Genomic DNA, 14154 nt, shown 5'->3' with positions numbered 1-14154 from the left:
TTTTTTTTTTTTTTTTTTTTTTTTTTTTTTTTTTGTTTTTTGTTTTTGGTGACAATAAAAATGATAGGGACGGGTGGACAACAGAGCAGTACTTTTTTTTATTTTTCCTATGCAGTAGCAGTGGAATGTCCTATCTGTAGTCAGGTTTTGGACCCCTGTACTGTTTTTGCAAAGGAAAGGACCTCATAGAAGCAACTGCCTGGCATTGCTCTTCTTAACAACAGCTTACAAAAGGACTTCTGTAAAAAGAATAGAGGATGTGTCAGATGTTTTATTTCCCATTAGGAGAGACCACTTAGAATAGGTTGAGAAATATCAGTAGGACAGTGTGAAGTAATATCTACACTATGGTCCTTCCTTTTAAGTGCATGCATTTTAAGAGCAGACTTCAACTCAGGAATTCTGCATGAAATGCAGGTAATTATAAAACACTATTGCTATCATCAGGGAAATGCAATTTGTGTTCATCATGAAATAATGTGCCCTGCTAGATAAAGCAAAGCAACGCCCAAATGCCGTTTGGCAAAATCAGACACACTGTTGTTATGTGCAGTGGATACAAATCTAAACAACATTTACATATTTTGTAACTCATCAGTGGTCAGAAACGAGTCTGTTCAAGCCTTTAACCAATCATTATGATAGATCACTTATGGAATCTGCAAGTAATTACTAGCAAAATGTAGTTAAGAATCCAGGAACTTACTACAACTATGCAAAGAGGTGGTACTCATTTTAAAAATGGAAGACTGCATTATTGACTCTCTCCTTTGAATTTGGCAACTGTATTGCACTCCACTGTAATTTTGGTAACCTGTCAGTGATGTAGCAGTTGACGAAGGAGAACTAAAATGTGTCATCCTCTTTCAAGTCTCTGGAGCATTTTGATGTACAGTGTAAACAAACATTTGCATCAAGTATGTCTGCCTTCTGAACTCTGTCTGTCCAGTAGACAGATCATATTAAAAATAATAGAAGTGGTTCTAGCCAAACTTGGTGGGTGATCACCATGTATTAAAACAGACTCTTCTGTACATACCATTATCAAGTTCTTGGGTTTCAAATGCTTGCTTCATGCTGGAAGGATCAGCTCTCTGTAGGAAAATTTATTTGCGACAGAGACTGTTGTGGTAAAACAGCCAAATGTGTCAGTTCTGTGCTTCTTGAAGTTCTTAAAGCTTCTGAAACTTGCTCAAGCCCTACAATTTGTCAAATTTCAATAGTAGTGCAGAGATGTGTCTGTCTGCAAGTCATATGCTGGTGCTTTCTTTTTCAGAGGCTTCTTAACCTGAGGAGAAGAGGAAAATGGGTTGCTTTGCTCAGTGGTTTAGTAGCAAACCAGAATACAGAGAGTAAGAATTTAGATGGAAATGGTCATATACTGTTCGTTTTTCATGATTTAACAGAATTCTGAACTTATTATTCTAGATACCAGTGTCACCTGTCATTTATTTTGTGGCTGTTTTTTGGCAGTCTCAGTTTCAATTCCTCCCCACCATTTGCTGGTCCCACAGCTTTCCCCATGACTTTTCTGTGACGTTTCTGCACAAGATGCACATTTTTTGTTCAGAAGCTCTGTATCTTTGCTTCATTATGCTTGCTTGCTTTGCATGCTCCAACTAATTGTGTTGCAGATGGAAGAGTGTTTTTCCTTCTTGAATTTGCTATGTGTTCTTTACCCTGAACATACGACAAAAACAACTGTGGGTGTGGTTTATACGTGGAGTCATGCTGTAAATACTCATTTTTAATGAGCAACTCTGTGAAAGAGCTAAATGTAGATATACATGGGAACCAGCTCCATATAATACAGAACATGGGAAGAACTGCAAGATAGAAAACTCTAAGCTGACATTGCACTTCTTGCTGTGGGGAATGCCTTTCTATAAGTGTTACTGCTGAATCTTAAAAAATGCCCAGAGTGGAAGGTGTGGTTGAAAATTGGAGGATTTCCTTTTCTGTCTCTGTGCTTTCTTTTTAAGTAGGTTATTTCTGAACTATTGAATACGGCTCAAGAGTTGCTGTCTGACCAGTTTTCTATCACGGAAGGCAGGTGCTGAGGGTTCAGAGACACTGGGACATAATCATAGTTCATGTTGGGCTTTTTACCTGTGATGATGCTTAATAGTCTAACTTGCATTAACCTTTGATGGTGGGATTAGTCTACTCTGATTTCGGAGTAAACAAAAAGGCCTCTTTGGCATTTTCCACAAGCTAATAACATGCACGCAAACAGGAGTGTAGCTCAGCTGCTATGTGATAACCTGGGCTGCTGCTGAGATGATGGTGATACTAATGTAGCATTAGCCTTCCTTTAGACGGTTGAGGGCTCAGATGATAAAGAGGAATTTAAGCAATGTCTAGAAATTGGTTGCCATGAGATTGTTTCTGGTAAAAACATACCTGCTGCTGTGTGCATATGGAGCCATCTCTGCCTCGGCATGGCCTGTTTCTATGCCTGAGGCCAGTTGTGAGCCTGAGACCTTGCTTCACATTGGATGTTCCTGATCTGGTTGATGTGTTTCAAGCATGCTGAAAACATGCCAGCAGTAAGGAGCTCTTCTGGCTATGCCATTGGGTTTACTCAGTTGTGACTGGAAGACTTGTGAGAAAGAAATGACCCTGCCACTCCCTATCTATGACTGTAAATTGTGACACCAGGACACTCAAGCTTAATTAATTTTACCCTGAGGGATTTCAAACCCTTACCTCCCAACTTCCAATGAAGGGCCTTAATTGTGAGAGGCTGTTTCTAATCCACTACAGATACTTGCCACACAGAAAAGAATCCCAAGTTTGATATCCAGAAGGCATTTAAAATGGGTTCATTCAGTGATACAGGGAGTTTAATGTGGGTAGGACCCCTTTGAAACCAGAAGCATTTTGACAGAGATGGAGAAGACTCATCACTCTTGAGCCATTGGGAAGATTCAGGTGTTAGTTTTTGCCTGAGTCATGAATTTCACCTCAGAAGTATGAATCCTGAAGCTTTTATCTACTGAGAGATGGATACTGGCATAGCCTACTGTAGAAGTTAAAAATGAAAGCTGCAATAGGCAGTGTTGACAAGGCTGTCATCAGTTGAAGCTGTAGAAATCAGTATTAGTTTACTGTCTGTTCGGATCTGAAGATGAAAATTCCTACAGTGAATGGAAGTTAGTGCAATGGGAGAGAGAGATTGCATTAATTTAAATGTTTTAAAATAAGATATGCAAGAATTGATCATGGAGACATTTGTATGTGTCATGATAAGGAATTATGCTGAATGGAAGAAGACTCCTTGTGTGTTTTGTATAAGGTCTTTTTGTGACATTTTTGTTTGTTTCCTTTAAGTAATCTATTGAAGAGCAAAAATATTTTTCAGGGTCTTTGAGCTGAAACAATCGAGCAGAAAACTAATATAAAGGGGTTGTGTGGAGAAATGACGTTCACAGTCACCATTTGGACTTCTAACATCCTATAGAAATACTGATCTTCTTTTTACAGGAGCTGTCTGAGCCATGCATAGCTCTTTTTGAAAAGGTGCATTTCCAAGGAAAGAAAATCGAATTCAGTACAGAAATATTAAATCTGCAGTTCCTGGGATACAATCCTCGAATAGCTTCAGTTCAAGTCCTTGGTGGCACGTAAGTTTCAAAACACTTCTTGATTCTTTAGAATTATGTGCTTACTCAGTAGAAAAAAATACAGGTGTTAGACACCAAGGCAATCAGACTGGAATAAGATAATGTGCTCAGTGCATGAATGCACATCATAGTTACAGAAACTTACTCTCCTCCTGTTTCTACAACATGTTATTACTCACAAGAAAGTGCCCCGTGCTTTTCTAAGAAGCTGCAATGAATTTGAATAAAGCTCCCAAGGGAACTGGTCCTATCTCTCCTGCTATATTATAAAAAGTAGTTTGTATAGATAGCAACCTTAAAACCAACTTCGGTGCTCTTGGTTTAGGTCTTGATCATACCAAATCATGCAGTTCATGATCTGTGTTCTACATCATAAGTTCAAAACGTTTTAATAAGCTTTGTATTCATTCTCTTTCCTAGATGTTATGGACACAGATACAATCAGATCATGACCTGCCCTTTTTGGCATTAGTAATAATCCCGTTTGCTTCAGGAACTGGGTCAAACTTTTGGTTATAAATTTATCAGTTGAATTCATGAGCTATTTTTAAGAAGACTTGTTCTCTAAATTTACTCCAGAAGATCACGTTAGGAAAACTAATCTGTGATGTTTAAAAACTGTCTGGAAGTATTTTGAAAATTATTCTGCTAGCTTCTTCTAATACCTCAGCAGATCTGTTAAATTTATTTTCTTGTGTTTTTCTGATGCAAACCTTTACCTCCAGGATACTTGCTGTAAGTTTTTTCTCACTTGAAGAATCATGCTTCTTCTTTTAATGTTATGTCCGTGTTGCTTTGCATTTAAATGTGTTCTTTTGAAGAGGTAAATTTCTGAAGCGCATGCAAGAGAGATGCTGTAGGATAGCTTAATAGTGCCCTCAAGTGGATAGTTCGTACCAGGTCCTTAGCACAAACCATTTTCCCCATCTGGATAAATGGGTCAAGGATTTCCTTGTAGCTCATTGAACTGAAGTTTGAAACCTAGAAGTCTTGAGAAAAGCTGTGCAGAAGATGCACGTGCTATATCTTTGAGTATCCTGAGATTTTTACATCTCTCACCATATCCACAATATAGCTGATTCTCACTTTCTGTAAGGGGAAATAACATGAAGTCAAACATCAGATTGTTTCTTTGCCAAGAACGTGGTTACCGTGGTTCCAGGTAATGGAGTCATGAATCGTGTAAGTTTCCTGTCCAGTGAATGTACAAGTCTTTTCTGGCTGATTACTGTGAAGGTACAGATTACGATATGAAAATTCTGATTTCATTGTAGTAGTGTCAGCTGCCGGACTAGTTGCTGTCAGAATCATGGGATAGCTTAGGTTGGAAAGGACCTCTGGGGTTTGTCTGGCTTCTGAGTGCCCTTGTTCCTAATGTCTCCTCCTTCTTTGAGAGGGTCATCTTGGTGAAGAGAGGTCCATTTATAGTTCTCTTAATTTCGTACATGGGGATAGATGCGTAGTAGGCCATGGAAAAATTCCAAAATTAAGGTGAGCGTGTTCCTGAAAACAGATGAAATTCCAAATCTGTGTTCTTCCTTTAAGACAAGAAAACGTTTTATGTCATTCAACTTGTAATTGTTAAATAACAAGACTTTATAATGTGAAATCCAATGTATCCATCTTAATGCTGTTGATCTAAATCAGAACATGAATTCATTATTTTGAAGACCTGTTAAAAAGAAATGTCCCATGGGTCATTGGCTTAAATACTTAAAAACTACTATCTTGTGGGTCAGATTTCTGTTACATCTATTTATTGATAATAAAGCAGGATTTGGCAGCAAAAGCATTATGTTTTTTTCTTTTTTTTCCCCCTTCCTAGATGGATAATTTATGAGCATAGTAATTACAGGGGGCGTCAGATGTTTTTATCACCAAATGAAATTCCAGATTGGTATAAACTGAGTGGCTGTCGTCAGATAGGTTCTCTGAGACCTTTACTGCAGGTGAGTAGGCTCTGAAGGGAAGTTGTGAACTACTGCTTTACATTTAACAATGGGGTGGGGGGATATTATGCAGATGAAAGCAATATTAAAATCTTGATGCGTGTCACAAGCTTCAGCAATGGCAATTGTACAAAGAAATCACTCTACAGTTCTGTTCTAGTAAGAGTTATTTGATGATGCTACGTGGTTGGGTTCCACTGCTTAGACTGTTCATTAGGCATACTCTAAACCAAAATATTGAAGACAGAATATAAGATTTGTCTAAATAATTTGAACTAACTCACAAATAATGGATATAACTACTTCATAAAAATTATTTTAAGTTGTTTTATAATTAACTCCCAAACTGGTCACTGGCATACTGTCTGTACTATCTACATTATTTTTGGAGCAACAAGAAAATTAGTCAATAATATTGGGTTACTTCAATTAGTAGTGATAACGTGTTGATTTAGGGGATGGAAAAATCCTTCAGTGCTTACGACGCAGCAGAACAATTTGCAAATCTAATGCAAAACTTCTTGTGTTGTTATTTTTGTGTTGCTCTCTAAATAGAGACCATATGATTTGGTCCAAATGCTGTGGCAGTCCTCTGAGCTTTAACATCAGAAGTTCTTGCTGGGCTGTATTTCGTTGAGGAGACTACTTCTTATAACTCACAGATTATTTACACTGGTAACAAAGGCATTTGCTTACTGTCACAGAGTTGTCTTTGTATAGCCGTAAGCAGAGTTAGGAATAATGTATTTTGACTGCCCTGGCTGAGAGCTTGTCTAAACAGAAATGTAAATATGAAACAAGCCGCAGCATGAATGTGCACTGTAATACCTGCTGCCAGTGACATGAGCAGCACTGCACAAGCGCACCCTTTGTGAAGCCTAAGAGCATCTGTCTATACAGGAATTTAACACAGAAAAGGCGGTACTGTTCTGAATTCAGAACTTCCTTAGCTTTCCACTGTGTGCTGATCCCAGTGTATAGGCAAGCCTAAAACTAAGCGTCCAAGCTGAATGGGAGATTATCAAAGCTTGACTCTTCTTAGACAGTTAAGGATAATAAATAAAATTCTCAAATAAATAAGTAATGAAGGTAAATAAATAAAAAGTAAATAAGTAATAAATAGTAAAATTTTCAAACAGAAAAGTTAAGCTTTGTGAAAGAAACTCGCCAGGTTTAGAACTGAGTGGTGACTGCTCTGAAGTTAACCAGAGCAGGATGTGTTCTGCACTAAAGAGATTGTGGTTAGAGTTCTGGTTTTATTTATTTATTTATTTTCCCTGCAGAAACGTGTGTACTTCAGGCTCCGTAACAAGGAAACAGGAAAGTTTGTGTCAACGGATGGAAATTTAGACAACTTGAATCTTCTCAGAATACAGGTTGCCGAAGATACAGACTCAGAGGATCAAATCTGGGTTTATCAGGATGGATTCATAAGATGCCGGGTAGGGTTCAATGTGAATTACCTCTTTTGCTCTTCAGTAACAGGACTCACTGAATTCAATCATTACTCTATCATTGTATCATCATAATTTTTCTAGGCTTATTCCATTCCAGCTGTAGAACTTTTTTTTATGGAGTTTTTGGTTGTTCTTGTTTGTTTGGTATGTTTTTTGTTTTGATTTGCGTTGACCTCTGGCTTTTTCAGGTGACATAAACAAGTTCTATGATGCCTTTGTTTGATGTAGTAGAAATTTTGAAACTTCAGTTGTGATTTACTTTTACCGTAAAGAACTGTAGCTTTATAAACACAATCAACATGGGATCATCGTTGTTGTGCTTTTCACAAGCTCCTACTACTTTCTCCATGATGAAAATATCACAAAAGTTCTCAAAGCTAGGGAGACCTTCAAAAGATTATCAGGAAGGTTCTGCATTTTAGAATTACACATAGCTGTAGGTGTACTTTGTGGTGGGTAGATTAGCCTGCTGTAGGTTATATCCTCTTCTGCATTCAGCAAGCCTAAAGATCAAATCCTACCTTTTCCCCTCCGTTGATCGTAATTCCGTATTTGTCAAAATCCACTTTTTTTTTTTCATTCCTCCATGCAAGTTTCCAAATGAGGTCCTACTTTTCTCACAGTCCATAAAATTAATCATGTGTGAATTGTCACTGAGGTGAGCAGAGGTATTTGCAGTTCATAATGTTAAAGCATGAACAGTCCTAGGTAGGGATGTGGGCCAAAGAAAATTAAGTTACTTTAATACTGTTAAACAGCTTGACTGCAAAGAATCATGTGAACTTTTTCTATAGGGTGGTATAACTTCAAAGGAGAGGTTTATAACCACGTCATCTATGCTGGAGGGAAGAATCTTGCTGTTAATAAGCTAAGGCATTGTTTGGACATGTTTACAGGACACAGGCAGTGGTGAAAGGGATTTATGCAGTGAAATGGTGCTCAGTAAGCTAAAAGCTTTAGTATCACATACAAAAAACTTCTGTCGTGATGGTCTCTCTCCAACATTTTGTTGGAAATATTATATTCATATTGCAAAAATGTGATATGATTATGGATAAATGCTCTTTGGTTTCATTTCATCATCAATGTAGTCCATAGTGTAGTTTTTCTGTGCAGAGAAAATACACAGCTGGTGCTGTGGCAGTCATGTTAGCTTAGTATGGAGCGCAGGATGGCAACATTGATCTTAAATCACTGAACTCTTACACAGCTCTGCCATTGCTCTATGAAATAGCAGAAAAATCTTCGTATTTTGCACAAACGTGTTTTTTACTGCATTTCAGAAAAAAAACTAAGCTAATGGGAGGGCAGGTGCATGCACACAGGCAGACACACAGACCACTGGAAGAACTGCCGTTGTGCCTGGAAGTTAGATCATCTTACTGACTCAGGGTCACTGTATCTTGAGGTGTGCCTGTTTTTAGATAGGTGGGATAACCACGTAAGCAGGGTATTAAAATCATTCCTCTCATTTGTCATAATCAGATACAGATTTTGGGTCTCCTCACTCATGACGGGTCTTAGAGATGCGTGAAGTAGGCACCTCATGAACCTTTGTAAGGTGCAAGCTTTGAGTCCTCCACATCCTGGTAGAGAAATTTTTTAGATGCAGATGAGAACTAAATTGACTAACTTTATAGCTGTATTTCAATTCTAGGTTGTGACAGTAGGAAGTTCTGCTCTCTCAAAACTGTGTATTTAATAATTTAGGGCCATACTGACAATGGCGCTTGGATGTTTGAAACTGCCACTGAAGTCAATTCAGAAGTTAAAAGAAGGCTTGTGGTGATCTGTTGAAAATCACAGTGCCCACAAAATAGTTCCCTACAATTTACTACTAACAGAGCCTTAACATTCTTGTCAAGTAAGCTTGATTTTTGCTGGTATTTTTTTTAGCCAATAAAGAAATTTGCAGAGTTCTGACATCAAGTAGTACGGAAGCCTAGGAAAAGAACCACAGAACAAAATAAAATACCACTGTGAAATCGTGACTGTGTACTGTGAAATCCAGACACTTTGTACAGTGCCCAGTTTTGTCCTTTCTTTACTTCGAAAGGTTATTGCAGAAATGGAAAAGATTAAAGAAAAATGATGACAACAAAAAAGATGAGCAAAGGAGATGGAGTGCCTCCATGCGGGGAGGAGACTAAGTAGTGTGACTACATGTAGTGTGGACAAGCAATCCCTTAAAATAAGGGGCGGTGCAGCAAGGTGACCATCAAATAAACCCTGTAGCTTTGTATCAAAGAAACTTCTTTTTTTATGGTAGTAGTAAAGATGTGGAACTACTTGCTACAGAAAGGTTATGATAGAATGTATGTGTAAAAGGATTACATTGATCTCAGTGAGTATTGAGTAACAAACTCATACATGGGGCAGAAAACATCCAGATATTAAAGATACCGGCTCTGCATGGAAAAGTCTCTGGGCTAGAAATTGCTGCAGACAGGGAGAGTATAGCAGGAACACACAGCATACAAGAACAGAGTGAGTGTAATCTTCCATAGCATCTGTTATTGGCCACTGCTAGAGGCAGGTGCTAATTGCACCTTTTGATCTGATACAACATGGTTATTTTAATATTCTTATGTAGTGGAGAGTGTCAGCAGAAACAGGAACAAAAGGAAAAATAAATAGTCTGGAGTTTAGGGGAAAAATACATTCCTTTAGGGGAAAGTAGTTCTTAGATTCTGTTCTCACCTGCTTACATCCCTCCCTCCCTCCTATCTGAATAAAAGCCAGTGGATATTAGAAGTAAGGGCTTTGGAGTAATTGCTGTTGCCTTTCCGATTATGTAGATGGCAGAGGATTGCTGCTTGACAATTGTTGGAAATCTTATAACTCCTGGCTCTAAACTCGGCCTGTCATTTGAGCGGAATGAAGACAAACAATATTGGCATATTAGTCCTGATGGCAGGATTTACAGCAAGATGAAGCCTAAGCTGGTTTTAGATATCAAAGGTAAGCAAATGTTATCTCATTACATTGTGTCTTAATTACATGGTGTTTACAGTGGGATAGGCACTAAACGTGCCTATAAATTAAGGATGGTGTTAGAGCTACTTTAATCTAGAATCAGAAAAGACCCGATGAGCTAGTCTGACCTCCTGAATTATACAGGCCCTAGGACTTCATTTCATTTTTCCTAACTCACAGTACTTGCTTATCTTGTATTCCTGGTGTCCACTCGGGGTAGATACCCTCAGCTAATTTTACTTGGCACTGGGTGATGTGAATATAATTAAATTATTTGAAAATGCTGAAGCTAGGTTTCTCTTACCTAGCTTTTCATTAACTTTAATTTGTGTAGAGCAGATTTTCTTATATAGTAGTTGTAGAGGCAATAGCCAAGGGATATTAGGAAAGCAAAGGCAGGCTTGTACGCTGATGTGATTAGATGCAAAAAGTTTTTTCATTTGTTAATTAATGGCTATACCTTTATTGTCAATGTCAGATTCTGTCATAGCAGCCCACTGTCTGTGTGCACTCGATGCAGGTTTCACTGTAGCTGTTGTCACAGCAATTTGCTTCATGTAGATGTTGTCTCTGAACTGCGTCGGCTTTTATAACTTCATAGGTCTGATAAAGCAGCAAATGGAATGATTTGCACAATCATGGTTAGATATTCCTACGTAACTCTGCATTTTGGAAGGGTAATCATTTCCTATAGTTGATTTCTTAGCAATTTTAAAATTAATTTGGGATTGATGCTGTGACATTAGCTGTAACAATTAACAAAAGAAACAAACAGAACAAAACACAACAGAAAATTACCAGAGCCAACAGTCAGCACTTTGAGACTAACACTGGCAGAACTGTGAGACGAGCTATGTGATGTCTGGCTGTGATACAACACTGGCACTAATACTCATAAATTCACTTTACTGCCATATAAAGCTAGTGACAATTAACTTAAAATTTATCAGAAAGACTCAGAGTAGACAAAGGAGGGTGGATTCACAATGACTCTGCGTACATTTTTTTTAAAGTCAATTCTGAGTTGCACCAAAAAGCAGGAGTACTGCTGCACCAACTTGCTTTCAGTTAATCATGTTAAAAGCACGTTACATATTCTGCACTAATTGAAGAACTTCGCAATGGGCAGGTCTGATGACAAAAGTACAGATGCTTTCTGCAGAGTTGTGTAGGAACCTAATTTTATGTAGGATCATAGTTTTGCTAATCATTCCATTTAGCTTTTATGTGAGGAAGTGTGGTAGGAACTTTATCCGTCTCTGCCAATTTCGCTGATCCATTCTTGACCACAAACTGAGCTTTGATGAATTCTTCAGGAAATGAATGTGTTCGACCGCGCGCTACCAATGCCATCTTGTGGATACTCAGCATCATGCAGTGGCCTGCCCAGAGCACGGCTCTATCAAAGGAATCTGGCGCTGCACTGAAAGAAATCTTATCTTTCTCTTTATTACCTGTTTATAGTCTACCAGATACTGCTTACAACAGACTGTTTGCTCTCACAGTGATAACTGAGCTACATAACTAACGTTATTTTTTTACAGCTGCTGGTTAGTTTTTTCCTGTTCCTGAAGAGCTTTCAAGTATTTCTGCCATATATCTCTACTGCTTTTTAATAATTTGTTGGTGATGGGAAGGAGGCAAGTCATGTTGGTGTTAACCTTCTCAGACCCTTTATGATTTGGGATGGTGATGATTTTGGAATCCTCCCCCAGATTCCTAAAGGGGAGATCAGCTAAGGTGCCTGAGGTGGCATTTCCTTCATACAGAAGAGCTGCTATTAAATGTGATTGACCAAGTAGGACTCTCAGTACTTAGCATATGTCTCTCTGGGATCTGCTATAATCTGTATTTGGGATGCTCAGAGCAGGCTTTCAGCTGCCAGGCACATCTTTTGCTTGTTCTGGGAAGGTGAGGCTGTAGGGAGGCGTGGGAGAGAAGGTGCAGAAGGAAGGCGGGTGTCCATGGGAGTGTCCTGGTGTTGTGTGGACGGCTGCTTCCAGTGAGAACTGTGCCTGCTGCTGCAGGTGTGCTGCACTGTGTGCAAGATGGATGCACCTTATGCAGTACGTACAAGGTAAAAAAAAAAAAGTCATCTCTGACTTTCAGTTCTAGTTTAATATTCCGTTGTTTCTGAGCTGAAGTCAGAACACTAACAGCACTTTTCTATGGGAGCATGTTTGGCATTGCATAAAAAGAGTAAATTAAGTCAATAAAAAAAATGTACATATTTTGCATTCGGGTACCTTCAGCTACCAGTGGAAACAGCTGGACATTGGGTGATGGTCTGCGTACAGCAACCTGTGATGCAGCTGGTCAAAACACAGGGGTTATGCATAAAGGAGTACCAGGCCTCAGCCCTTGGCTTATTCTGTATTTATTTTTTGTATGGTTTTGCTCATACTGTCTGTTAACAGCAGGACTTCTTTCATAGTGTAAACATCTTGAGAGCAAAGTGACAACTGTTGTGGGGAAACCGAACTTTGACTTTTGGGAAGTGGCAGTCTTAGCAGAGTTAGACCTGATGGCGTTAGTTTTTCTTCCTTTCCCATTTAGGCTGAAGAGGCTGAAGTACTGACTTACTGAACGGGAGGGAGAGGAGCAGGCAGGCCTCCCTGTTTCAAAGGAAATGCCAAAAGCAGGCAGTGATGAAAATGAGTTTGTCTTTACAGTGCCTTGGGGACAGGGAGAAACTGTCCACATCAGCACCTAGAACAGCCCTGAAACCAAGAGTAGGATCTGTCTCTTATTTCAAAGATACACTATGCTCTTTGAATTTTCCTTTGCAGGGGGCACACAATACGATCGCGATCACGTTGTTGTCAACACAGTCAACGAAGAAAGGCTAACGCAGTGCTGGGAACCACTCGTTGTGTAACTCCAAACGAGCAGCGGTGACATGTGGGTCGGGCGCTATTCTGGACACTAGAATCGGCACTGCCATCCTTGAAGGATGCAGGATCAACAACCAGAGATCTGTCTTTTCTTTGCAGTTAAAAAGAACAAGCAACAGAATAACTTGACATCTCTTTAGCTAAGGTTATTAACCCCATGAAAGCTTGAGTATCTCTCAACCTTCTTTTAATCATCGCAATGCAAAGTGAGATAGAGAATGGTGGCGTGCCTCGGGCGAGTGTGGAAGAACTAGAGGTGGGAGAGACCCCGCAGTTACAATCATGTCAGGGAGTAGTTAATCCAGAATAGTCAAGAAGTGTAATTTTAAATTATTTTTAAAGTTTCTTTTTTAACAGAGAGAAGGGCTAAAAAAACAATTAAAGCTTATTTTATAAAGGACAGGAGTGCAATGTGTATGTGGGTATAGCAACTTAGGCCTATGGGCTGTAGTATAGAGGAATATTCACTACTGAAAATTAATATATTGGTTTCACTGGAACAAACTTATGTTTACTGAAAGCTTAAAGACTTCTAGCACACAGCAAATCCAAAGAATTTTTAACACGTGCCTTCAAATCTTTGCTAATAGTATGCTAAAATAGTAAGTCCTAAATTAAGAAAAAAAAATTCTCATGTAGAGAAAAGATATAAATGAGTAGATGTTTTTTAGAAAAATACAGGGCTGACAAAATAATTTATAAGAATGTGAAGAGCTTGCCTGCCCACTTCCTAGGCTGCCTGATTTTTTGTTACAAGTATTTTACTTCTTTGCCAAGTCATATTTTCACCTTTTTAAAACAGCTCCAGTAAATGCAGTCTTCCTGAACTCTAGAATCATTTGCCATATAGAAAAAAAATGAAGTCTTAAGGAAACTATCACTAAACATGACTGCAAGAGCATCTAAGCACAGTGGTAACTATGCTTTTTAGCCACCACCTTTTGGCCTGTGCTTTGGCTTACTGTGGAGAATGCGAGACTCCCTGGTATTCTGGGTGATGTTGGAGAGTGCCTGTGGTGTGCTGCTGGCTCCCAGTCTCTGCTGGGGAGGAACCCTTAGACCACCAAGCTTGGATACTTGTCACTTTGGACAGCGCCTGTTCAAGGTTAGGCATTGCAGGCTTAGTAGAGAACTCGTGGCAACAGAGAGATACTCAGTGACTCCTGGACGTTCTTCTGTTGCCCTGCGCTGAACCTGTTTGTTAGTTTTCCTTAATAATGTTGGCAGAAAAGTAAAATACGAAGAAACTTTT

General features: G+C 38.9%; 1 protein-coding gene across 3 annotated transcripts in view; it reads left to right on the top strand.

The window, feature by feature from the left end:
* CRYBG1 (crystallin beta-gamma domain containing 1) overlaps positions 1 to 13752 on the top strand; it is a 95727-nt gene extending 81975 nt beyond the window's left edge. For 2 of the 3 annotated variants that reach the window (XM_035322526.1, XM_035322527.1), the window contains exons 18-22: positions 3487 to 3626; positions 5452 to 5575; positions 6859 to 7017; positions 9831 to 9993; positions 12798 to 12886. In XM_035322526.1, coding sequence (XP_035178417.1) covers positions 3487 to 3626; positions 5452 to 5575; positions 6859 to 7017; positions 9831 to 9993; positions 12798 to 12886 — 675 coding nt within the window. Of the gene's footprint in view, positions 1 to 3486; positions 3627 to 5451; positions 5576 to 6858; positions 7018 to 9830; positions 9994 to 12797 lie in introns of all 3 variants that reach the window. The other variant, XM_035322525.1, reaches the window with a different exon arrangement.
* Positions 13753 to 14154: the final 402 nt, after the last annotated feature.

Source organism: Oxyura jamaicensis, chromosome 3 (assembly GCF_011077185.1).
Source record: "Oxyura jamaicensis isolate SHBP4307 breed ruddy duck chromosome 3, BPBGC_Ojam_1.0, whole genome shotgun sequence".
NCBI classification, from domain to species: Eukaryota; Metazoa; Chordata; class Aves; order Anseriformes; family Anatidae; genus Oxyura; species Oxyura jamaicensis.
Note: the sequence above shows the minus strand (reverse complement) of the source record. Positions and strands in the feature narration are given on the sequence as shown.